Source organism: Solenopsis invicta, chromosome 2, assembly GCF_016802725.1.
Source record: "Solenopsis invicta isolate M01_SB chromosome 2, UNIL_Sinv_3.0, whole genome shotgun sequence".
NCBI classification, from domain to species: domain Eukaryota; kingdom Metazoa; phylum Arthropoda; class Insecta; order Hymenoptera; family Formicidae; genus Solenopsis; species Solenopsis invicta.
Window position 1 is genome coordinate 7,429,328 of NC_052665.1, and position 27,757 is coordinate 7,457,084.

A 27,757-nucleotide genomic window follows, 5' to 3' on the forward strand; every position below is an offset into this window, starting at 1 on the left:
GAACTAAACCGCGACGCGTTGCGTGAGCTGTCGTATTAAAGGCGATGTTAAGAGTCCCGCTTGTAACAACTCTGCATTCCATTCTCACGTTGCATCAACACGCCACAGTGCACTGGTAATGCTTTCGCGTATCGTGCATTTCAAACTGTTATCGCCTAGCAATAATTCGGTGCATGATAACCGGGATTAGATTACCATGCCACAAAAATTGAATGTAAAGCATTTTCGCAATGCAAGGCAAATCCGAAAACTCCAAAACCTAACAAACCATGGCCTAAATACATTGCAAAAACGCTAACTTAGCAGAAGTAACAATTGCGCTAAGCCGCGCTAATTCCCGCAATCGTTACATATACTCGTAAAAACCGCTGCTTGCCACCCAAGCGACGGAGAGCACATTAAGAAGTTATCCTGTCAACACACGACAAAATATCGGAACATCTCACACAGCAATACTGTCGTCCTACGACGAAGCATCGGAACACCGAACATAGCGATACGCAATACGTATACGAACATCGCTGTAAGCCTACATCAAGAGCTGTAATAACGAAAAAACCGAAGCAATTATAAGCAAATATACATATTCTTCAATTAAACCGGACTCCTTCCTCTCTCGAGTCTCCTCTCGGGTCCTCGCTATCTAGGCGTCCTCGAGCTTAGGCTAGACTCATGCATTAGCCGTACGCCAAACCAGCGTCATATTCGCGCCTTTTCATATAACGTGCGCTAGCCGCACAGCAAAAGCCACTCACCATCTGTGAAGCATCTTGACTGCGCGACGAAATTCGTGCATCGCAAAATTTTAACGTGATAGTAACTTCCAGTCGCGAATAACGATTTTTCCAAATACCAGCACAGCGTATACAATTTCTATTTTACCTTGCACAGTGGAAAATTTGTATTAAATTTAAATTCGTGTTATATCGCACGTCTCAAACACTCAAATTGTTGTGTTAATTTAACACAGGATGAATGAGAAAGTAACACAAATGTTATGTAATTAATACAAAAATGTAATACTTTGATACGATTTAAAAACAAATAGTGAAAGCATATTTCTTCAGTAAAAGTAATATTTGTATGTTGACGCGTACGTTTTATTTGTTTATTTTAAAATTTACATTTCAAAATTACATTATTTTTATTATTTGTTTATTCATCTATAAATTGTGTTATTTTAACACTAGGAAATATTAAATTCCAACTTAATACAAAATATTCAAATAGTACAATCTCACTATGTTAAATTAACACGCTTCGGTATGTTAAAAATTCAACACACAAATTTAATATAATTTTAATATAAATACCGATTTAATATAAATAAAAAAATTGTTTTTTTACTGTGTATATCCAGTGAGCAGATCCTGATATCCTTCAACTGTTAAAAATAAAAAAATGGATACAAGAAAAAGTATTCGAGAATGTTATAGAGCTTCATCAGCACTTTTCCAGAGATAGGGTTTTTTCGTTAAAAATTTAATTCCATTTAGAAACTTAAAGATTTTTTTTCCTTTTCCAAATGAACAACCGACACGACAAAAATTTTAAGCGAATGCACGAAAGCCCTTCCAATTTTGTGGAGAAACTCCTGACGGTCTATCCTATAATGCAAATTCGTAACTAGATCCAGATAGCCGAGTAAAGCTGAACCTAAGACACGTCGTCGGTTTCACAGCGTCGGTTTGCATGTCTGTAAATGTATGTGCCAGGCCGTACCGAGGTCGAGTCACGTGCTAGTCAACGACAGCGGGAGTCCTCTTAATTATGCCACCCAGTTCTGCACGGGACACAATATGGTAGTTGCGGTTAATAATTTCAGCTTTGCTGAAACGTACACCAAACTTCTAGAAGAATTAAGGCGGTACCAGGAATGCCTTGAGGTTGTGTTGTTATCACGCTAAGTGTAAGTAATTGCCTTTACATATATAAATTTCGTGGCATATTACATGCCTCTTTATCGCGAAACTGCACGTAAATTGTCGATAACGGAAATAAATTTCAGATCGATTCCAATTCAGTTATTGGAATTGTAAGCATAAATATATACTTTAATTTTATATATATCATATTTTTTCTCGTATTAGTTTTATATATTTTAAGATATTTTTAAAATTATCCGTTTATTTAAAGATTGAATTCGATGGCCGATACATTCTAAGCTTTCTTCCTGTACAACGTTTTATTTGAAAGAATAAAACGATCGATGAAAACAGCTTGATTCGAAGACAGAATTTACATTAGGCATATGATTCGTGTGTAATTATCAGAAAACGTTTTGCGAAGAAATGCCTATCTACTAGGCGTCTACCGATCGTTCTTGTCAATTCGCAATAGTCACGCACAGCGGTAGTGCCATCACGGACAATATCAACGTTTTTATTATGACAGCTGGTAACCCGACCGGTAAACTCCGAAAGCGGACGTGCCATTACGCGTTTAAAGCAATTTCCGGAAATCCCTCGTGACGTTCGACAAATGGACTGGAGTCATAAATAGTTCCACAGTTCTGGGTTGAAGCACGACGAGCACCCATGCCATTTCACCTCATTCTCTCCTCTTTCTCTTTCTCTCTCTCTCTGCTCCCTTTCCCTGAATGTTCCGTGAAAGATTAATGTGAATTTTATTATTACGACTCTTATATGTACGACACTAACTCAGAAAAGACCACTTCCCATAACGTTTCCATCGTTATTATCGAACTTATCCTCGGGTTGTCAGAATTACGAAGTCTCAATAATGTCGCGGGGGGTTCGCGTAACTTTCAAAGTACTTAAGTATGTATTTGATATAGACATTCATCATCATTACGAACAAATCGTCCATTCGTCATGAATTATAAATGAAAAGAAACCTAATTTACTTAAAAGTGCATCAAAATGTTATAGAATAAATAATTATTAACAGCATATTTACAAAAAAAAGAAAATACGAATTATTCATTTAATGCATCATTTAATAGTCTAACGATAATAATTAATATAATTAAAATAAAGCAAATAAAGTTTATTAGTCGTATTTTTCTTTCTTTTAAGTATATGATCAGTGCAGTACTTAATTATATACAAAAAATTGAAATCACAAACAAATAATCCAAAATGCATAAATTACTAAAAAGTAGTTTTATGATATTTAATACAGATACACAAGCATTTTGAATATATGTATATGTAAATCTGTGAATTGACAAGCAGATTTAAATATTGTGCCCAATATTTACATATATATCAAATATGTGACAGTAACGTTAAGATATCGCGTTTAAAAAAATTTTAATTAGTGACATTCTCATTTCAATGCGCTTCAATACGATGATATTATAAATGTTCTAGAATTATTAATAGATGACGCACATAAATTTTCAAATGCTTTAACCAAAAAGAGAAGAACGATAAGAATTCGAAAACATTGGTCTATGGAAGCAGCGATAACTTCTAGAATTGCATTCAAAAATATTACTCAGACTTGTGCTATTATTCTCGGACGACAAAACTATTGCGAGGAATGTACTTTGGTAACTTTTTATTTTAAAACTACTATATATATATATAATTTAGATATTTCATTAAATCGACACTTTAGTTAAATTTACAACTCTAACTACAAACCATTCATTTTTGTAATTCTTTATAAGATATGTACTTTGTCATTCTTACTCTTATATCATGTCAATCATTTTAAACTTTTTTTATTTATCGGTAATTAATTAAATACAAACTACTATAATTTTAGAATTATATGAAAGAGTAAAACACATCTTTTTGAAATCATAATTATCTTTGATTATCATGCTTTTGCTGGAGTTGTACTAGTAGATTATTACAAACTATTGTTCCGTGTTACGGCGACAAGCAACAGTCAGATTTCACTTTCTTGCGGTGGAAAGAAAAACGGGGCCTGGTTCGCGCGATTAGATAAAGAAATAAGCGGTGTGAAAAATGAAGAGGACGAGGGACGGAAGAAACAGTTTCGGTCCATCTATTCCGCGAGTTTTTACAATCTGTCACGGTTCGTCGAATATGTACGCGCAATGTATACCGTCGAAATTCAAACAAATTTCACTTTTCACCCAAACACGAACATTGACCGTGACTCAAAGTGGTAGGAAAGTGTAAGAAAATATTTTTTTTGTCGATTACTATAATGAAGAATTTAGTATCACGCAAACACAGTACTTGGTTAGGCGGAGCACTGACGTGTGAATGCGTGAAAGAGCGTGCAAGATCACTATAAGCAATTTTGGAGAGAAAAGAGAGAATAGAAAATGACTTAAGTTGGAAGGAGAGGAAAATATAAGAAAAAATCAATAGAGGAGTGAAAAAGCAGAGAGAGAAAGGTTTGGAGGTAAACGTAGAATTAGAAAGAGTAACAGTGAGAATATGGGTAAAGATATGGAGAACGTGGGTGGAGATAGAAAGGGAAGAGGAGGAAAGAGTTAAAATAGGGGAATAGAAAAGGGTATAGAATAAGAGAAAAAAATAGGAGAAAAAAGCAAAGGTGGAGAGATAAAATTTTGTCCAAGCAGTATCACGAAAATATTTATTTGACATACACAAAGTCGTCATATTTGAACAGCAACAGTGCTTACGTAAATTTTGTAAAAAATTTCCTGAGAATTCCAACAATTTTCAAAATTCCTTATAAAATTAGAGAATTTTTTAAGATAGCTTTAAAATTTATTATTATATCTTATATTAATGTTACTTAATCATATAATTCCAAAGAAAAGTCACTTGAATTTTGAGTATTAAAATTTTAGGTTGAATAAAAAGAAATAACATGAACTAAATATCATATAACAGTCTGTCCATACGAACTAGCTCAGAGGTACATAATTTGAAACTTAAGTAAACACACAATGCCGATTTAGAACAACGTATGATCTCTTTTGTAATTGATATTTTAATATAACTATTTATTGCTAATCGATTATTAACATTTTGCATTATAAAAAAAAATTTTAAAAACGATTCTGTTAAAAAAAATTCAAATTTAAAAGTAAAATTGTAAAAACTTCTCTATGTACCAATAAAGTCTCATAAAAATTCATGATTTTTAAAGGTATAAAAAATTCAAATTTCCTCGGATAGTAAACACTCAGAAAGTCTTACGTGTAATAATACAGCTAGCAAAACTGTAATTAATAAGCTGTTATGACATTTATATTAAACAAATTTCTAATTAATATAAAGAAGTGTATTTTATTAAAATTTTGACATACATACATATGTCATTAATAATTTATAAAATATTTTTTAATTATATTATTCAAATTTAAGAAATATTAAAAATAAGACCAAATTTAAGAATTTTCTAGATAGCGGAATATCAATTTTTATTGATAAATTTAAAATAGCAGAATTAATGTAGCAGATGTCGAAAAAGGTTCAAATATTTTAAAGTTTTTCATATAATTTAAATTAAATTTATAAACTTGAACATAAGATCAATATTCAGCAATATAAAAAAAATCTTTAAATTCAAATAACATAATATAAATTACAACTTTGCTGCAATAAACTTTATTATTAACATCAATCACAAATATCTTTAACTATAATCGACACAATAAATACTTTTTAAGGATTGTAAGTCCTTATCGATATACTTAATTATGATTAAAATACAAGTTTTTCAATACGTCAACATCGTAGTCACACCAAAATAAACTAAAATCTCTTTTCTGCAAATCGCAAATTTTTTAAAATTGTGACGTTAGAGTAATTTGGTAAATAAAATCATATTCTACGCTTAAAAATTGTCTCAAACGATTATATTTGTTCTTGTGCATTTGTTTGTAAACAGCATAATTATTTCATATACCAGCGCTAATACATGCAGACTAATATTGCTGATAAGCAAGGCACATGCATCAAAAACTTATAGCAGCAAGGATTCATGTATGTACGCGTAACATGAACTTGCATCAGCAAGGATCGATGCGCACGTAATATGGACTTGTAATTTCAATATTCAGCTATAACAGTAGCAAGTTATTCCTTTCCTGGCAATGTTTCTGAATCAGTCCATGTTAATAAAATGCTACATGATCAGAATATACCAACAATATTCAAACGTAACGCCAACTGAAATTCATCATCGGCTGTGAATGATGAAAAGATTTTTCAAAGAAGTACAGTAAAATTAATTTCATCAATACAATTTCAATATTTGTTTTTCAATAACTTTTATCAAAACTTATCTTCCACTGGGAAGTTTATCGACAATATCCAGGTTCACATTAATTTAATTTAATGATTCAACGATTTATTGTACTTCAGTATTTAAAAATTCAATCATTGCGCGTTGTTTAAACTTCATTGAGATATCCTCATCGCACAACACCATGTTAACACGCACCATTCATAACTACTATAAGGAAAAAAACCTTGCTATTAAACTATTGTGACTGAAAGTTGTAACTACAAGTTCATGTTACGTATCGTTCCTTGCTGCTACAAATTTACACTGTACACGTGTGTATTTCTTGTTCGTCTCATGTATATCTGCATTGCAAATACCGTTACGGCTGAAGGTTACGAATTCACTCAAATTTACGTTATGTGCGCAAATTTCATACATTTCATTACGTTTTTTAAGTAATGTCCTATTTGAAACTTTATTCTGATAATCGCATATTACGAATATACTTGTACAATTGAAATATTTATGCAGTAACACGTCAAGAAATTTAAATCATCAATTGATATGCTCTTGATAAGAAACAACTTCGCATTATTAATTAATCATTTTGCTTATTTAAAAAAAAACTAATTTCTGGTTTATGTTGTAATGAACCAAATATCCACTTTTGAGAACAATCACATTGCAATATTGTTCAATTATTGTTGTACAAAAATGTTCCGTATGTGCTGATAATACATTATAGCTAAGGAAATATATTTTATTAAAACAAAAAAATGAAACAAATGAAACAATTTTCTTGAATTATCAGCAATGACAATTAAATGCATTAAGTTTTGTTTATTATTATCGACAGTAAAATGAAGCCAACTGCTAAAGTGACATTATGGATAACGTGCTTTTTATACATTGCCGTGCCGATAGAAACTGCCAGGATTTTAGCGATTATTGCAGTACCATCCTATAGTCATCAAATTCCTTATCAGCCATTATGGACGACTCTGAGTCGAAAAGGACACGAAGTTGTCGTGTTAACAACGGATCCGATCGATAATCCCAGTTTGACCAATTTGACAGAAATCAACTTTCAACAAAACTACAAACTAATGAGACAATGCACTTTCGTGAAAAACAGAGAGAACCAGACTTCGTGGATAAGAACACTGCACGAACAATTGTGGAATATGGGTCGATTAATAGCAGAAAATATTTATAAGCATCCGGAAGTACGTAAGATGTATGCACCAGATAGTGGCGAAAAATTTGATGTAGTAATCGTAGAAACTATAGTAACACCCGCTTTGTATGCCTTGGCGCATAGATTTAATGCACCTCTTATAGGTAAGAACAATGATGTATATGAAATACTTATTTAAGAATTTCATGTAAAATTTATTTTATTCTAGTAAAAACATAAAAAAAACCATAAATTATTTTGATTTTAAAATTTACAATACCCTTTTTGTATATATATTTATACATAGACTACATACTATTATTCTACTTAATAACATTTTTGTAAAATAAATAAAAAAATAACGTTGTTATACATTTGGTTTAAGTTGAGATACCTATTTGATTGTTCTCATCATCGTTATGCATGTAAAAACAAACTTATGTAAAACATGAACAAGTTTTTATAAGTTTTATTATCTTTAGTGTATCTCATATGATTATAATATTTGCACAATTTTTTTTTTAACTAAATCTTGTTTAAACTGATTAAGTTTAAAGAATTGATCACATTACATTTATCACATTTATCAGGTGTATCAACATTTGGATTGTATAATAATAATTATTACCTACTCGGTGCACCTGTTCTGCCATCACATCCTTCGGCTTGGGAAATGGAAGATGACACCGGTTTTAATCTACCATTGTGGAGAAGAATAAAGAATTTTATTCGTCAATGGCATCATATGTATTTGACATTAAATTATTTTTACCCTGAACAGCAAGCGATAGCAGAAAAATATCTCGGAAAAGATATACCGGACATAAGTGATATGGAAAGAAATATAAGTTTTGTTTTTCATAATCAACAAGAAGTCCTTTCGTTTGTTAGACCGACAACGTCTAATGTTTTTACATTTGGAAATTTTCATATTTCAAAAAAACCTGCGGCTTTACCGAAAGTAATTATTCAACTATATATTGTTAAAACTTTATTGTTTACAAATATTATACTTTTATTTATAATTTATATTTAAAATCAGTTTCCGTACGTACATTTCTAACCTTCTGGAATACATATATATAAATTAAATAATTATTTTGTTTTAGGATTTGAAAGATTTTATAACAGATGCACCGAATGGATTTATCTATGTGAGTCTAGGCACAAATGTCGCAATATCATTATTATCCGAGAATGTGCAAAACGTATTTCGAGATGTATTCACAAATTTGCCATACAAAGTTGTATGGAAACGTGACAGCGAATTATCAAATAAACCTGACAATATCTATACTGCTGAATGGTTTCCTCAACAAAGCATTCTTGGTACATAGCTATATATAGTGTCATAATTTACACAATTAAGTTAATAAAAATATATGTTTACATATCTTTTTATTAGCTATTTCGATCTGTTTTTCGTTTTACAGCTCATCCAAACATAAAACTATTCATATATCAAGGTGGACTTCAAAGCACAGAAGAAGCTGTATATTATACGGTACCGCTCATAGGATTACCAGTACTAGCGGATCAGATAACTCAAGTTAACAAAATGGTATCTTTAGGAGTTGCAAAACGTTTAGATCTTACAGACTTGTCGAAAGAAAGTCTGAACGCAACTATAAGAGAAATTTTGAACGATAAAAGGTGAGCATTTTGTTTTATAAGCATTTCCTTGTGTCACGTCATTAATTATTTTTATAGAAATCGAAATAATTATACAACATTACTAAACGCATTTATCTTACACACAAAATTTTTAATCTATGTAATTATTATCAAAATAATAATTGTACAGTAAAAAAGTGAAAGAAATATGATTGTAAAGAGATATGTAAACATATATTTCTATTAATCTGATTGAATTATATACATTTACCCAAAACGCTATCAAAATAGTCACATTTCCTATTATATTATAAAATATATTTCATTATCTTTTTACATATAAAATATATTAAATATTTAAATATATTATCACATTTTTTTAGATATAGAAAAAGAATGCTCAAAATTAAAACAATAAATGAAGATAGACCTTACGATCTTTTGGAACATATGATTTGGTGGATTGAATATGTGATTCGTCACAAGGGTGCTTCTCATCTTCGTACCAGTATTGGTCATGATCCTTGGTATCAAAAACACGAAATGGACGTTATAGCAATTTTGTCAATTGTCATATTTGTAACGTTACTTTGCACTCTAATAATTATTTATAAATTGTTAAAAATAATATTTAATTTTGTAAAAGTATCAATAGTAGATATTAACAAAAAGATTAATTAATTCTTGATATGCATAATATTATGATTATTAATTATATTGACGAGAAAATTAAAATAACAAAAAATTGCTTAATGTTAATATTTTATTTATATAACTAAATACGAGAGAATTAAATGTAGAATTTTGGATAAGAAATCCAATTATGTTAAAAATAATCCATAAACTTCACGAAAAAATATTCAAAAATGCGGAAAACCTATAAATTATTATTTATCGTTCACTACATGAGTAATGCGTAATTGCCGCAATCGGATCGCGCAGTTTTAAATGTATGCCACTGTTATCAATAATTGTTCGTTGAAATGTAATTCATGCCTGCTAAATAATTATATTGTCGTAGTGGAAAGTCCGTGCCTGTCTGATTGTCGTGTAATAATGCATAGGACAGTTATAATGGAAGCAATGTAAATGCATAATTAAAGATAGTGGGTTATAATAAATTTTTTAATGAAAAATGTTTTGAATATATACAAAAAGATATTATACATAAAATACATATAATTTAATTCAATAGAAATAATACAATATATATTCTTCTCTTCCTCTTTCTTCTTTGAATTAATTTCAAAATTCTATTAAGCAAATGTATTTAAAATCAAATTACGTTTCTTTACAACAAAAATTTTGTTTCATAATTTGTCATAATACGCGTATTTCACTATAAACATTTAGTAAATATTTTTTATATAATATGCACACACAACATTATAAAATATAAATTGCATAAATCAGTTGTATCCTATATACATCTTACATTTTAATAATTGTCTTTTTTATTGCTTTACTCTCTTTCCCTTCTAGTTCCATTATCGGAAAGAGCTCTTCTTTCTCTCACAAAAATAGCATTATACTAAAGATAATTTATAACATTATAATAAATTTTAGATAGTATTTTGTTGTCAATGTGCCTGTTCAATTTTTATTATTATTCGTATACTTATCTCGTATTATCGATATCTTCGTTAACACAATTTCAATATACATATTAAATATATTAAATATTTATGATTCATATCTGTGTAATAATTTACTTAGAATTATTTATTTTCATGTTACATTTCTCTATCATAGATAATTTAAAAAGGTAATGGAAATGTGTGACATTAATAGTTATATTATGCAAGTTTCCTCAACCCTATCTCGCCGTATTGAGATATAACGTACTCAATACAATTTTTACATTGCTGTTAACCTCGTTTATCTATTTTTTGTTTATCTTTATCTATTTATTGTTTTTGTCTTACTCGGAGATATCGATTTCGCATGTGCTAACCTAAAAAAATATGCTTTTAGTTTGAAAATATAGCGTGACAGGATTCAGCAGACCTGGGTGGCGGAAAAGGTAACTAAAAATAGATATAGCAAATTAGGATTAATATTCTTTCTTTATTTGCCAAAATTTATGCGCAATAATCTGTGTTCATATCATGTTTTTCTATAAGTTATACATATGCGGATTTATTAAAAAATCTGTAACTGAGGTGTTTTGTTTATTCATCGATAAAGTTATGCTGCATATTACAAAAGTATAAAAAATAAAACCAACAAAATAAGGAAATTATGTCAAATAAAAAAAAATCACGGTTAAACATATTAAAATAGGTATGTGCACTTATTCAAAATATATTAACGATTATCTGTCAGTGATAATAATTTTGGAAATATCATTAGACATTATCCGAAACACAGTAATGTTGCGGATAGCAAAAATGTATATAAAGTCTTTTTTATCGGTTTACTCTCTTTCCCTTCTCGTTCCATTATCGGGAAGAGCTCTTCTTTTTCTCACAAAGATGGCATTCCCGGGAGGTTATCAAAAAGCGATAGAAAAGGACGTTTTCTCCTCATCGAGCGCCCTTTTGCGCTTCCTCGCTCTCTTTTCTGCGCGAAACTCGCGCGTCAAGAGGCGTAATCGTTTCTGTACCCGATAACGCGTTTTATCCGCCACCTTTTCTACGTTCCTTTCTGCCGCGATTCACCAAAGGTGGTAGTCTTTGAGAATCACGATTTCGTAGAACGATAGAGGTGTGTAGTTATTTGTTAAAAGGACACGACGAAGTCGACGCGAGGACAAAGGAGATCAGCGAAAAAAGGAGAGATGCGCGTCGCGCCTTGGAAGATGCAATCTGCCGTGGTATTGTTTGATGCGATTTGCCAGCAGTTATTGTTTCGTACGTCGCAGCCACGAAGTTACACAATTACGCCGACATCGTTGTAGGGATTCGTCTCTCATGGAGCCTTACCGGTCCCCTCCCTTACTCGGCGTACCCACCATTCCCTAGGGCACAAAAGCGGTTGCTGTCGAGAGTCCGTTGTAGCATACCGACTCTGGTGGATTGTTCGGGACTCGCGGAAGATTTCTGAGAGAGAGAAATAGTGTGAGTCAGAGTTTCTTATTCTCGTCACTTTCTTCGATATTTTCGCGATATTTCTCCATTTCTCGTCCAAGTGCTATCAACCAGGAATTATGTCTCGAGACATGGGCTAACTAAAAATTGGTAGTAAGTGCTAGTATACGGAAGGTGGTTTGCAGCAGCTACTTCTTGATAATTAAACGTATTATGTCTGAAATCGGTTGTTTTCAAAGTAACGTTGGAAGTACATTGTTTATTACGAGATAGCCATTGTTACTTTCTCTTCGAAAGAAAGAAAGAAAATCTTTTACTTTTCCTACCTTGGTGCACAAGATATTTTTGCTATTTCTTTTACGGCTGATGAGTATTCTTTTATAAAAGGTTTTGACGACATAACTGGTGATGGTAGTGGTAGTAGTTGTTGTGGAAGTAGGTGAGATTATACAGTCCCCAGACTGATCTCTAGACGTTACTTAGATTTAAAAAGTTCCTCTGTGACTCCCGCGCTAAGTTTTCTTTATGCTTAAATTAAGTAAAACTCAAATCTTAATAGGAGCTCTTTTTCTTCAAAGTCCTTAGGCTTATACAGCCCTAGGCCTTAATACAGTTCTAGTCTTTTAAGCCTGATACAGTCTCAGGTTCCCAGATTTTTACGCGTATATGTAGAGTGAACAGTCAAGATCGAACCCGGAACCTATTAACTAAGAATCGATTTTGTCACACGGAGCCACACGCCACTATTGAAATTATGGGAAAATCAATTTAAAAATTCTACGCAACTTTTAATTAATTTTTTCCAATTTTTTTTTAGAACAGAGGTAGCCGACATATCAGCAAAAGTAAATCAATATCTGTGCATAAGTGTACGTACACGAGTACAGATGTGCGGCGTATTTGTGCATGATGTGTAGATGAACGTGAATGTCTACAGTGTACGTGTCGAGCCCGTGGGTTTGCTAAGCCCAAACGATGTACGAATAATTATCCCTGTGGGAAAGCCTAAACTTTTTCATCGTTGCCATCTTCCTCTTTGTTGAGATCGATTCGAGGAATCAAGTGCCATTTAAGGCTTTTATTTTAACCGAGACAATAAAATTAATCGTAAAAGCAGCGTCTTTGTCTTATCCCATTATCACAAATTTGTTCGCCCCTCCGCAAGGTGCACAGTTAATCTCACCCATAGGATTCCGAGGCACGGATTTTCGGTCTACGTGCATATATTGTGCATACAATATTTACATTAGAATGTAAACGATCTTCAAGCAGCCGGAGTTGTTGGCGCGTATGCATATTCCCGTCTAGACGCCTCTTAGTACTTCGTCGAAAACGTCGAGTCGGTTCGCATGGCTCGTTTATGTACGAATACATAATTATTGAGTTACGGACTATGCATGCGTAGACGGGTACGCGTGTGTTTACACGGTATAATTTGATACACTGCAAGTTATCTAAATTGTACCAATTATGCGTAAATTATTGTGTGCATGGGGATGATGCAGTGTATACATCGCGTGGGTACAATTAACACCCGCGAAACCGATACTGAATGACCAAAGATATCTGGAAATGCAAACGAATGCTCGGTTCTAATCAGGAACAATGTACGCGGTATCAGTGCCGATATTATCTGCGACACTATTTGACATTGAAATCGATACTAGTGAGATAAACGTTGAGCTAAAGAATATCGCAACAAAGCAAAACTTGAATATTAATTGGACATACAATTCCCTCCCTTTTTTTTATTACGTGTATACGGAATAAAATCAGTGCCGTCGATCTTGGAGAATGATTTTACGTGTTGCTTTTCATTAGCCGGTTTTGAGTACATTCTCCACGAAGCATCGATGAACGTGATACGAGTGCACGTACACGTTCACGTACAACGACGCTGCTAGGTAATTACACGAGATTCTGCTTGCCGAAGCGCGATCTGTTATTTCCGTCTCTCCTTCTTTTTTTTATTAGCTAGCAGTGTGCATAGAAAGCTGTATAAACGAGATAGGTACCAGACAGCATTCGCAGCATCCCTCGTCGTCCCTACCTTTTGTTTAACGCCTTATCTCACCCATTAGCAATACGATCTATTCAGCAGAGAGTAAACCCAGCAACGGATTAAACGAAGATAAACGGATTAATCAAAGTTATTCTTCTTTTTAATTATTACGCATCCCTTACTGCTACCTATCATTCTTCGTTTTACATTACGAAAAACATCTTCTGTAATAACAACATTTATTATGCGGATTGCATGAAATTGTAATCAATAACTTAATCAGTGAATTTAATATTTGTTTATATTTTCAAAAATAAACTTACTTTGATTATACACTTTGCGCTTATCGCAGAAACCGTTTGAAATGTGTTTCACTAAAATTTACTAGATCGAGAAGGTTCGTGTGAATAAAAATAATAAATTGTAGGTATGCCATAATGAGTTACTTCGTTCCGCACAGTGAAAGCGCACTCGTTACTTTGCCAAGGTTTTCGCTTTGAACATGGTGAAAGATATTTCCCGAGAGTAATGGCATACGATTACTCCTTTTTGAAAACTTGTATTTCGTTTATTTCTCGATTGGAGTGATCGCTATATGGTTGCTCTGATGCTCTTTATAATCTGACCAATCATAGATCGGAATATTCCACACGTATATTACAAAAAATAATATTGCTTCTGACATTTCTATCGTTTCTATATACATATTATATATTCAGCCTCCATTAGCATATACATAATCTATTTTATATAATTTAGATTTTAGATTTAAGACATAGTAATTTTTTATTGAATCTTAACAATAGCGGCTTCTTTTGTCAGAGATGGACAAATAAAAATATTGTAACGTATAATTAACACTGTCGACGAAAAATTTTCGTCAAATAACTGTAATCAGAATAGTTTCTCTTATAGTTTCTGCAGCCGAATCTGTAAGTTAAATATTCATCCAATTAATTTTTTTACACATTATGTTTTAAAAAATAATCTTTATAAGTAGAATTAGGCGTTATATTGCTTTGCTGTATTCAATTAGTCGTTTGATTACAATAAAAAAAATAAATAATTCAATAAAAAAACACATTTCTGGCTAATTCCATTTATAAACAGAGTTGATGATAGTGTTACTAATTATAAAAATAAAATATACACGAGAGTAATACATTACTTTTTGGTCCCTTTAATACTATATGACAAATTTATTTAGATCTGATTCAAACAAATTATACGATTTGTGTTGTGCATATATGCTCTTGTATTGGATCATCAAGAAGTTTCCCATTCTGAATAACATTTTTATACCAATACATTGACCATTTTGGAGTTCTCGTTCGATTAGGATCCGTAAAATCGACGTGTATTAATCCAAACCGTTCTCTGTTAAAACAAAATTATATATATATATATATTCTTTTTTTTCTTAAAAGAAGCTTATAAAAATGTATGAAATAATAACTCACGTGTAACCACGCTGCCATTCAAAATTGTCTACCAGACTCCATGCAGCATAACCTTTTACTTTACATCCATTTTCCTTAATGGCGATTAACATTTCCTTCATATAAGAATGCAAATAAGATACTCTTAAAAAATCAAAAGTACAGCAATAATCAGAGTAACCATTCTCCGTAATAAAGATAGTTGGATAATCATATTCGCTTGAAATCTTCTTGATAATCTCTCGAAACCCAATAGGTACAACCTAAGGTATTTAAACTTTTTATATATAAATATAAATAAGCGCAAATAATATTTTATTTCTATCGCTATTTTACTTTTCGTACGAAAATTATTCTAATTTGTGTATTTAAAAAAAACAACATTCGGCATCCGTATTTAATCCAATTCACAGTGGAACAAATTTTGTTATTTTGTGATACGTAATACTACATTTAGCAATAGTCAATTACTAATTTCTCAGTAATTGATCATAATTTCACCAGTTTTGTTTGATGCAGTTGAATTGTCGGAATATGCATATTTTCTGAAACATGCTCGATTCTGATTTCCAATTTATGGCATTTGGAGTAAAAGCTATGAATAATTCACAGAATGAATTATTCATAATAATAAGTTAAACTATCTGTGTGACTTAATTGTGCCTGATGTGTTATCGGGTCAAATTAATGAATTCCTAACAAGCCCTATACAAACAGAAGTTTCGAACACGTGAAAATTGATATCCGTTAGCTTGATACACGCAATTAATATGCATCTTCTGTGTTAACTAACTCTGAGCCAATCCGAAGCGCTTTTTGGCCATGACGGATCTATGGTCACTTTCACGCCAGAATAATCATACCACGGTTGTCCTTGTTGTCGCGGCACTGTTTCCACAAGTTTCGAAGTATAATGATTCAATGCAAAGAAGTCTGATGTACCTCTTAAATAAACAAAAGATAATATAAAATAATATTAATCCATAATTATAATTAGCAATGGTATTAATTGCTACAGATTTCTTACTTAATATACTCCACCCATTCTGGCGAAAATTCTGGCAAAATAGATCTCGGAAAACCATCAATTTTACTATTCTCAGCTATTTGGGTTTTCATAACTGCTGGATAATCACCAGTCTTTGAAAAAATAGGATGGGCAACCCATCCGCAATTAAATTGAAAAAATAAATCTTCTGCTGCGGTGTCAAAACTATTTTTGGCAAATCCCATTGTACAAGATGGAACTATGCCGATTTGGCCTTTCTGCTGTTTTCGAAATTCTGTGTCGTAGATATGATAAATCTTGGCATGCGCCTTCAACATGTTGTGCATGCATAGATATTTACCAGGAAAACCTAATTTCTTTCCTAAAAACGCATTCCATTTTTAAAAATATCTAGCTAATTTTGCTAAAAAATTATTGTAATTTTTCAATAGATAAATTAATACAAAAAATAAATAAAAATACCTGGTGCGTGTGTGTCAGAAAAATACGCTTCATCACAAACAACAGCCGGTTCATTCAGAGTCATAAAATATTTAACTTTGGGACCGAGTTCTTTGAAAACGACTCTTGCGTAATCAGATATCCATTCAACCATTTTTTCATTGGTCCATCCACCCATGCTTTCAAAGATGGTTGGGTGATCCCAGTGATACAAAGTAACAAATGGTTCGATATCATTGGCCAATAATTCATTAATAACATTTTTATAATAATCGAGTCCCTCTTGATTAATTACATTAGCGTAACCATTTGGTAAGATACGTGGCCAACTCAGAGAAAACCGATAAAAATGAACCTAAAATATTATAATTTGATATCCAATGTTCTATATCGTTGCAAGCTTTTAATAAAATATAAAATATCTATGAAAACGTACCCCCATGTCTTTTAATAATTGCACGTCTTCTTTATATTTGTGATAGGAATCGCAAGCCACATCGCCATTGCTATTATCACGTATAACATTTGGATGTTCGTGTGTCCATGTGTCCCAAACACTCTCACCCTTACCTTTTGGTAAATGCATAATAAATTAATTACAAAATTGACGAAAACGCCTGGATAATACCTCATAAATTTTATCTGCATGCAAAGATGCTAAAAAGTATTCCTTCAATAATTAAATGACATTAAACGTGAAAATTCTTTACATACCGTCTTCATTCCAACCTCCTTCTATTTGATAAGCAGATGAAGCCGTGCCAAATAAAAAATCTTTGGGAAAAGATTTCCAAGATGACTCATCATCAGCACAGCCAGATGTGATGACAAAAATAAAGATGCAAGCGACTCTGAGAAACGAATAGCTCGCCATTGCAAAGATGACTGAGCAACAGTAATCAGGACAGTTGAATATTATCAGTCATATATACAGACCTCTCTATATGTATATGCCTTCTAAAGATAGCAACTGTTTTATTGCTTGTTACTCCCTCCTCTTATATATCGCATAACGTTATTTTATATTTCTTTACATACTGATTAAGTCTTCTTCTGCAGAAAAAGTTTGAGTCACGCATTGAACGAGTATTAATCGGAGGTAGGCGATTTCTTCAGATTTCTTAAAACTATTTTTTATTATCAGCTTCTAAATAAATATTAAATACAAAATGTATATAGTAACTGTAATACATTTTTTATGGTATTTCTATTTTAGACAATATGTATCACATTAATATTTAAATAATTTAAAAAATTTTATTTTTTATTTTTATTAAAAAAAAATTATGCTATTAAACGACATTAATACATTAAGTACGTGTTAAAATAATAGACAATATTTAAACATTGAAAAATGCGTTGGTATGACACAGAGTGTCTTAAAGACGATGACGTAAGAGATGTTTAATAACGCTGTCATCAACGGAGTTAATAATTATGACCTTCGCATTTAGTATTTTATAACTAGATGTCACGGAAACTTGCAAATCTTTACACATCTTTACAATTTTTCACTAAACATTTCAAAATAAGAATATTTGATTGATTAGATTTAACCTGTATTAACAGTTTGTGTTTACACTTTAAATACAATATTAAAAATTTAACTATAAAATTATCGTACAAATAATAATTTTGTTTAACGTTATAAATTATTTTGTTTTTAAAATTTTCTAAAATTTTTGTACACTAATGACATATTCAGAACTTGTTATAACTTCGCCCATAATGATTTATAAATATAAATACATAAAATTTCATTTTTAAATAAGTAATAAAAACATTTTGTTATATCGTCACTTTATTTACGTCATACAGTTATTAATTAAAAACATTTATTTTTAAAGCAGTTAATATCTCGATTAAATCAAACAATTAATATAATTGATCAGATTTTAATTTGACTAAATGCAACTCAATAGACTTTTAATCTTATCACACACGTATAATAAACAAATTTCACATGTTATTATTGAAAATATACAGATTCAAAGTTTAAGATTTTAATGAATATATTTGAATACATAATGACTATATATATATACACATACATATATATATATATATATATACATATATATATATATATATATATATATATATATATAGAATATTTGAATATAATTTGCGTACACAAGTAAGATTTAAATATTTTCTTCACATTAAACATTGCAAAAAATAAAACTTTCATATCTCATGTCTTATATCTTATAATTGACATATTATCAAAGATTTAAAACGTGTTTCTTTCTAATATACTGTGATTGTATGTACAGTGAAAATCATAAATATGTTCAATTAGAAAACATGAAATAATAGTAAATCGCGTTTTAAAAAAGAAAAGAGACGATATAAAATATCTCGAAAAATCTCATTAAATACTTGTTTAACGTAATTGGCTCAATTCTGTTAAACGGTAAACGAGCTCTGTCGTAGGAAGAGATAACCACATTTCCGCATATTGGACTCCTCTATCTGTGCGAAACCGGTGAAATCGAAAATATGATTCGCGTCTGTGGTTGGATATTTTTCGTTTGTTACAGTTTGCCATCACTTGTGGAACAAGGTACATTCTAGACTTTTAGACATTGAATAAATATGCTCAGTTACGGAAGAAAGTTTTAATATCATACTTAGTCTGTTTAGATAACAAATATAATTATGGAAATAAAGAAGAATTTTGCAATCAATTTTTTAATATTGAATTTAAAATGTAAACGTAACTGCAAATTAAATATATAATTAGTTAAATATTCCTATTTTTAAATGTTTAAAAAATATTTCTTACAACAGAAAAATTTTAATTATAATTATCCCTATCAACTCATCACGTTTAAAATTTTTAATGTTGCTGTCAATTGTATTGTACAAAAAATTAATCTGTAGTATCTAACATATCTGCCTCGATAAAGACAATATAATACAGAAAATATGGACAAAAAATGTGAAAATACAATAAAAACAAAATACCTTATTGATCATATAGATCATAGATAGATCTTACAATTAGTGCTAAGTACTAAGTAAAAAATTTTTAGGGAGAAAAAGTATTCTTACATTTAGATGCTTGTTAAAATTGTTTTTTATTAAATTGACTTTCAATTTAATAATGTGATATTATTTTTAGTTTAATTATTATTTTTTTAAAGGGTATGTATATTACAATCTTAAACCTCTATTTAAATAAGTTATACGACAAGTTGTAGGCATGTGTTAGAACACAAATCATTATTTGTGCCCAACTATCATGTATCCACATAATACCGTTCACTAATTAGATCTTGAGGTTTTTGCCGTGTTTAAGGCATCTCACATCCGATTTACTGTCGAGTAAGCGAGCAGTTTCTTTATTCGTATGTTTTTAAAGCCTGTTTTCATGCTGTCTTGCGTAATTCTCAATTGCTTCGACGACAAACTGGAGATCCAGATCTGAGTAAAGGTCATCAATTCGCAATACCATCTTGCATTTATTATTTTAATTATATTGCTTTGATAGCATTGTATCATTAGCCAATTTGTATCTTTTGTACATCCCCACATTTGGATTCCGTACGTCCAAATCGATCTAATGATTGTTTTATATAAGAGTATTTTATTGTGTAGGCTTAATTGTAATTTTCGTTCGATTAACCAGTACATTTGACGTGTTTTCAAACAAATTGTTTAACTTGTAGAACTGTGTTTTAAGACCAGAAAATTTATTCGGCGCGCAATTTCGTGATCTTGATAAAATATATAAAATTACACAATGAATATTAGCTAGATCATAGATCTATTTATGATTGATAAAGCATTTCGTTATTTATATTGTTTTCACATTGTAATATAATTTATTACGTTTACCAGAATTAAATAATGTTTAGGAAATGAATTTAAGATATTAAAGACATTTTTGTGCATTTGCAAAATGTTACTTCACATATTAACAAATAATCACAAATTAATTCAATAAATTTTTTTTTTTTTCAAAAAAGTTACGCGTCAAGAGCAAACATTTTAAAAATGTACAAAAATGTCTTTATTGCTTAATGAATCTGCTAAGTATTATCATAATATTTACTTATAAGCACGTATCTTTATAATCTGCGTACATAAGTAAGAAAGATTTACATATTTTCTTCACAATTATTGAATATTGCAAAAAAATAAAATTCCTATATTTCATATGTTTTATGACTGACAAAGATTTAATACGCGTTTCTTTCTATACGTTGTAATTGCACAGTAAAAATCAAAGATACATTTCAAATAAAAAAACCTGAAAAACAAGTAAACACAACAGGTTATAGTACAACTCTTTATCAAGGCAGCTACGTATCACAAATTAAATTCTCAATATGTTATTAATCATTATCAAGTTTATATAATGTTTATTATCCAGCTTGTCAAGCTTATGTAATATTTGCATTGGATAATCTATATGAAATCATTTTATTATTCACTAATTAGTTCATATAAAATATACGTATTATTTTAAGCTATCAGAACAATATGTAAACTTTATATGACGGAAAAATAAAGCAGAGAAATTATTCGACCAATAATGTAAAAACACAATATAAACAAAGTGCCTTTTAATTGTCATAACTAGATCTTAGTGCTGATATTTATATACCTTTTTTAAATTCACCAAAATGCGCGCCGAATAAATTTTTGGTCACGACCCAGCTTAAAGTTGAATAAAAATTAGTAATATCACGTTTATTAAACTAAAAATCAATTTAATAATAAATGATGCTAACTTGTATCTGAATGTGAGAACCATTTCCTTTCTAAAAAAAAAAAAACTGTAAAGAAATTGTTGTAAAAAATAACACCTCCATCAAAAAATTAAAGAAACTAAACGAGATTTTGAACTCAGGATCTCTCGTTACGTAAACTAGCACTCTTAGTGTTATCTCATGACTGCTTCATTAAGATCGTAACTATTTTACTTGCTTATCAACATCTTACGGACCTAAATCTCTTACAATATTACGAAATTAGTGCTTAATAAATCATAAACTGTTTTTCGTAAGCGTTTCGACATAAAGCTGTCTTCACGCCTCGCGCGAAATAGGTCACTTTTCATTTTTCTGACATACGAGAGATCGTTCTTCATGTTTTTCTCGATATAGCCCCTTCTACGGCTCAGGCGTCGGTATGTAGTCATAGTAAAAGTATTCATAAATATGTGTGCAACAAAAATCCAAAATTAAATGTAATTTATGCTAAAAAAAAACTTTTTTATTAGCCAATCTTATTCGTAATTGGAATCTAAAGCATAAGAATAACGTATTAAGAAGAACAGCAAATTAGTTCATAAGTCAATTAAACTCCGGCAACGCAATGCACAATATCACGACTGTGGTCAAAGAGAAATACATACATTATATAGAATACCAGAACGCAACTCGTAATTCTATCACTTTACGATTTACCTCGTCGCCAGAGACTGACACTCTCCAGAGGACTTAGAAATAAGTTACAATTCTTTGTCAGATAAGAATACGACAGCGTTATAGTTTGCGCAAATTTTATCTTTCTCTTTCTCTATCTCAACTTTCTGTTTTGTAAAAAAAAAGTATTAAAAAATAAGAAATAAAAGTATGTTGTCCACATCCGATTATTGTCCATGTCTTTTGCAGTCTAAATATATGAGAAGTATTAGTGAATTACTATAGAATATATTTGCATAATGTGAAAAATATCTCCTACCGTTGATCGTCAATAAATAAAGAAGTATTTTTCGTATTTGGAAGTAATAGCATTTTTTGTTGCACCAATTAACTACGTGAGGAACTAGCGAAATTAGTCAGATTACTCTAGCAAACAGGTCAGAAAAATGAAACTTTAATTTTATTAAATAACATAATAATAAAAAAAATTTCGTTACAAGATATGTTTACTTCTTTTTTATAACTCAAGATTCTTTGTAAAGCATCCTGCTTTGAGTCAAATTAAAAAGACAAAGATACATGTATAGGACAAAGAGTAATACGCGCAGTTTCTAAGAGACACGTCTTGCCACATTGAAACATTTTTGCGGCCCACCGCGAAAAGAAATTTACTCGCTGGTAGAAAATACGCATTCTGACAGGTAATCTCCGCGAAACATTCGACTCTGAGGTAAGGTCGGGTTATATAACCTAAACAGAAAAATACGTTGGAAGCACGAAAACTTTGTTGCTGGGAGCAGATAACGTTTCTTCTCTCATTCCCTCTTTTCTTCCAAGCACCCCGATGTTGCCGATACAGAGTAAGGCGCGCATCTGATGTAGCGTACGATGCGCGGCTTTACGATACTTCGTGAAAAAAGTGGATCAGGAAATCCTGTATGCGTACGCATTTCGGCATTGTTATACAATCCACTCGTAAGGCGTGACAGTAATTTGAAAGAATAGATACAACGCAGCATTCGTATGCGCTCTTTTTTTTTTTTAAGCATCCTTCGTTGTTCAGTGATAGAAAATCGAAGCAAGTGGTACGCCAAGTAGGCCATGCTTGTAAATTCTAATTTTCACTCAGACACCGAATATAAAAGTTCTCGGCTTTTGTGCTCTTTACCGAAACGGATTTCTCGCGAGTTTCTATTTTCATTTTTCGCGAACGTAAGAATCTGCGATATAACCGCACTTCAGCTATGAATCATTTTGTCACGTGACTAATAGCTCTTTAATTTATACTTTCGCGACACCGAAGAAGAAGCAGCTCTGCGAATTCTTATTCTTCCGCGCGACGAATGCGTTTTCTGTCGTAAGGCAGTGTAGCAAAGTGTAGAGAAACTAGAGAGTCTGATATTCAATTTTAAAAGATATTTTCTCTGTGGAAATGCGAAACCATCTGTCATAGAAAAGTTCCAACGCAAAATTTCATCTATCTACCCTTACTGCCATTATGATCAATTTGGACTTATACAGATACGTTGTTTACTCTCATATTACTTACGCTGCCTTTTACTGTCCTATCCATTTGGGGCTTTCTCTTAGATTTATAGGTATCCTTTCAGAAAGAGCAAATATATCCCAGTACGTACGTACTCCAAGCTTTGATAACAAGGGTCGAACTTTCGGAAATAGAGCATGGTATTACCACTCTACGTGGATAACCGATCGATCCTTAAAGATAGCATTAAACCAAGCTTTATGTGCCGATTATCCGACATTCAGGACGAAGTCGGAGTCGCCTTATCGCCGCAACGGCTCTCATAAAGATCCCGGTATACATGTATCGCTTTTAAGTTCGTGTACGTACTGTGCAATATCTCAGTTTAAAGTCACTCGATATATTTACGGATTAATCAGCGTCTATCTATAAGGCGCTAAGTTATTGTTAATACGATGCTTATATGTACTGTGAGAGACAACGTGTGTAGGTATCAATCTCAGCCGAGTATCATAAATACGTCGAAAATTGAACATCTCATACGAAAAAATGAATGTGATTTATTCGCGCCGTAAATTTCCTAAATACTGAAAACAAGCGCCGAGCTAGTACTTTTGGTCCTTTACTCTTTAATTAGATCGTCTGCAAAGTTCCAGTTAAATTCACATTACGGCGCAACGAACGAACGGGTGTGGATGGTAGTCGAGACTAACTTGCATAATTCAGGTCGCCAAGGTAAACGATTATACGACGCTATGGCATCTTCGCAAGTCCGCCAGCAGCTCGCGTTGTCAAAATACACTCGGGTACGTTAACGGGGAACTACCCAAGTCAAATCGCTCGTGTTTACCTCGGATGAGATTCGAATTTCAGATTCATTAACGGTCCTCTTGTATTTTTACCTATCCCAAATGCGCATGAAATGCACACTTTTCGCAACGTTTTCTCTGGGCGATCTTTCTATTATAAATACGCAATCACAATCTATTAAAATATAATATATAAATATTTTAATAAGCATCAAACGTGTTTATAAAATACATATAAAAACTGCCGTGAATTAAAACAAATCTTTCTGGCTTTCAATCACTATTCCGCAAAGTGGTAACCTTAACCTTTAATCATCTCGACAAACGAGTTTTAATTCTATTCTAATCTAAATTGATTAATAAAATCAGTGAAGCAAAATAAATACGGTCGTGACCTTTTACTAATTTTATATTACGTCAAAATATTCCATTGTGTTTTAAATTGGAATCTACTGTTTGTATAAATTCTTGATGTGACAGTTATCGAAATGGCAGTTATCGAAATTTCGAGATTCGTTGCTTATGAATACCTAGCATGTATTCACCGTGCTTGTATAACCGCAGAGCCAATAATGGCATCATGAGTTTATTACTTGCATAAATTAAGCGGCCTGGATAATAACCTTCTCGTTATGCCGTCTACAGTTCCTCCGATAACCGCACTCTCGAATACAAAGCGGATATAACTGTGGCCTAACAAACCATGGCGCTTCACTGCTGTCCCGACGATTAGCAGATAAACGGACATTAATGTCCGTCTTTGTTCAAGGAAGTTTTGACGTGCCCACAATAGTTGGAAACGTCACTTCAGCCAATCTGAGCTAATGGAAATCGCGTATCACAAAATTATGTTTCACAGAACGATACATTGTACGAGAGATACATATTCTCTAGGAGTACACAGCTACTTTTTGATGGATGGTGGCATTCGGATTGATCGATTACTCGTTACTTGAAAATCTTGATTGTTTTGATTTTTCTTTTTTTTTTTTAATCCCGCGAGTGCTCGAGTAATGCAGAATTAAAATGACAAACGAAACTGCAAGTGTAACATTACAAATCAAACTGAAACAAACCGCAGAACTATTTTAATATTGAAGCATTAATTGCTCCTGAATTAGATTGAATTGAAAATGAAGACCTTTCAGTGTATTGAGTTTCAGAGGTTTAAATATATAATATAAATTGCCCATTATTTTTAGAGAAAATTAACTTTTAGCTTCAATTAAAATGTATAATCTTGGATACATAATCTTTTCTCATGTTTTAACATGTACGAGAGCTTTGTTAAGAATGTCAATATTATTGAATAATCTACTATTAAAAGGAAACGTGTGGTAATTGTGGAATACCGGAATACCTCGCGCGATAGATAGAAAAAGTTTACACTGAACTCTGCATACGAGTATTTCCAGTCATCGATATATTATTTTTGACACGTAGTGCCAGGCTGTTACTGCACTACGGAAATCACTTCAGCCGCACGCTCCGCGTCAAAGGAGGGTCTATCGCGAGTATTAAACGCCTTAATACTAATGCGAATATCATACATGACAAGGCGAACAGAACTGCCGGTGCGGAAGGAGACAGCGGTGGGCCGCAGCGCAGCGCGGCACAATAAACTATTCTCTGGGAGGCAAAACACGAGCCCTGGCGCCAGTATAACCGAAGCCCAACGTGCTGCTTCATTATGCGCTGCGACGTGGCAAAGTGCCAAGGCCTTTGATAAAGGGGGTGGCCATGTCGTGCCCGGGTGAGCCCACTCTATATCCCTCCTCCTTTCGCCATAACACGGGGGCCGGATGGCGTGCACCCTCTCTGACGCACGTCTCTCGTCCATCGCTTCTTCCGTGTCTTCTTACACGGACACCGTGACGGCGCGTCCTTTTCTGTTCAACACATCGATTATCATCATTCTTCTGTTCTTCTTCCTTCCATTCATTCTCTCTTGAATTAGACTAGCGATTTGATCATCGTGTAAAAACAGCCGAGTACACGATCGGAAATTGAGGCTTTTAAATGATTGCATTTGCAATTGATATGGGCGAGTAGCGCAAGATATCTGATGAATTTAGGTTGATTTTTAAAATTATATGAATTATATTGCGACGGCTAAATCGCTAGTCTGGTCATAGCCACGATTTGCCCTGTTTTTCGTTGTGTACGTGTACGAACATCGGAAGACCTCTGCCGCGGTTAATTACACGATGCTCGCATGCATGATGATCAGCTTCTTAGATTAGCGCGCAAGGGGCAACTCCTACACACCGCGGGAAGTCAACCATGAATCAGGCGAGCGCCCATGGCGTCTGACACGTTGCGCGTCTCGAGTTCTTCACCCTTAAAGTTACCGGACTAGAAGTCGAAGGCTGTAACTTGTTGCCGGAACTTCGTGAGCGCGCGGCTGCGGCAAGAAAGCCGAATTATACGGAGCTGCGTGTTACGGAACTCGAGCCATGCCGAAGGAAATGAAATAATTATATCTTTCGAAAGCGAGTTTCAATTATACAGATAATATCAATACCCTGCGCCAGCGAGAGACGTTCCAGAGTTTCTCTCGTTCCAAAGCATTGATACAGGGAGAATCGTAGCGGCGCGGCAGAGCGACAGAACGACAGAGCGACAGCCGGTACCAAAGTAGATATGCAGAAAATACTATTTTCTCTGTATGTAATTTTAACTTTGCGTAATATTATCTTTCTCGGGAATTTGCTTTCATGAGAAATATGAGCACACGTCCGTAGTCTAAAATATTACTTCTGTTCAAGAAAATTTAACTTGGTTTAGAAAAGAACCCTTACGAACGTATCGCGCTGTACCCGCGTCGAGAATTTAAATGTTTGTAGTCTAATTCCGACAAATGGAATTTTATTTTCGTCGCTGTGTACGTAGAGGTACCACACACTCGCTTCGCTATTACACGCGTGTTATGCCGGCGAGTTTTGCACATTTCCCATTCGTATTTAAATACTTTCAGCAGGTATGGATAAAGTTATACGGTGAATGATGCTTACATCCAATTACGGTAACCAGCGTTTTCAATAAAAGCCTTCACGGTACTTTCTGTTTGCGCATTCCGCACCAGCTAACGAGCCGTTGGTTTGCCACTTAAACTTTTCCATTGTGTGCTCTCTTCTCATTTCCCCAGCCGCGAGGAATTTTCGGTATTCGCCGAGAGATCTAGTATAATTGCACGGATTACGCGAGAAGACCAAGCGCGCCGGAT

At 32.6% G+C, this 27,757-nt stretch overlaps 2 protein-coding genes and 1 long non-coding RNA gene across 6 annotated transcripts in view; 1 reads left to right on the forward strand and 2 right to left on the reverse strand.

Moving 5' to 3' along the window:
- LOC120359910 overlaps positions 1-27,757 on the reverse strand; it is a 97,045-nt gene that overhangs the window by 7,080 nt on the left and 62,208 nt on the right. The gene's annotated exons all lie outside the window — the stretch shown is intronic.
- Positions 1,797-10,068, forward strand: LOC105200783 (UDP-glucosyltransferase 2). 3 transcript variants are annotated; one of them, XM_026130124.2, is made up of 6 exons: positions 1,797-1,909; positions 7,004-7,488; positions 7,915-8,285; positions 8,434-8,653; positions 8,758-8,977; positions 9,322-10,068. In XM_026130124.2, the coding sequence occupies exons 2-6, from the start codon at positions 7,008-7,010 to the stop codon at positions 9,617-9,619; spliced, it is 1,590 nt and encodes a 529-aa protein (XP_025985909.1). In that variant the 5' UTR covers positions 1,797-1,909; positions 7,004-7,007; the 3' UTR covers positions 9,620-10,068. The 3 variants fall into 3 exon arrangements, with proteins under 3 accessions (XP_025985909.1, XP_025985910.1, XP_011166804.1); XM_011168502.3 differs by lacking the exon at positions 1,797-1,909 and adding an exon at positions 3,349-3,517; XM_026130125.2 differs by lacking the exons at positions 1,797-1,909; positions 9,322-10,068 and adding an exon at positions 3,348-3,517 and having other exon boundaries at positions 8,758-8,981.
- LOC105200782 (myrosinase 1) lies at positions 14,513-17,777 on the reverse strand. Of its 2 annotated transcripts, XR_003268192.2 has the most exons (8): positions 17,573-17,777; positions 17,295-17,428; positions 16,880-17,213; positions 16,436-16,778; positions 16,202-16,352; positions 15,430-15,671; positions 15,138-15,346; positions 14,513-14,899 (listed from the first exon to the last, which is right to left on the reverse strand). XR_003268192.2 is itself a non-coding variant. In XM_026130129.2 (7 exons), exons 1-7 carry the CDS (start codon positions 17,730-17,732, stop codon positions 15,193-15,195), a joined length of 1,518 nt encoding a protein of 505 aa, XP_025985914.1. In that variant the 5' UTR covers positions 17,733-17,777; the 3' UTR covers positions 15,132-15,192. The 2 variants fall into 2 exon arrangements, 1 of the variants encoding a protein (XP_025985914.1); XM_026130129.2 differs by lacking the exon at positions 14,513-14,899 and having other exon boundaries at positions 15,132-15,346.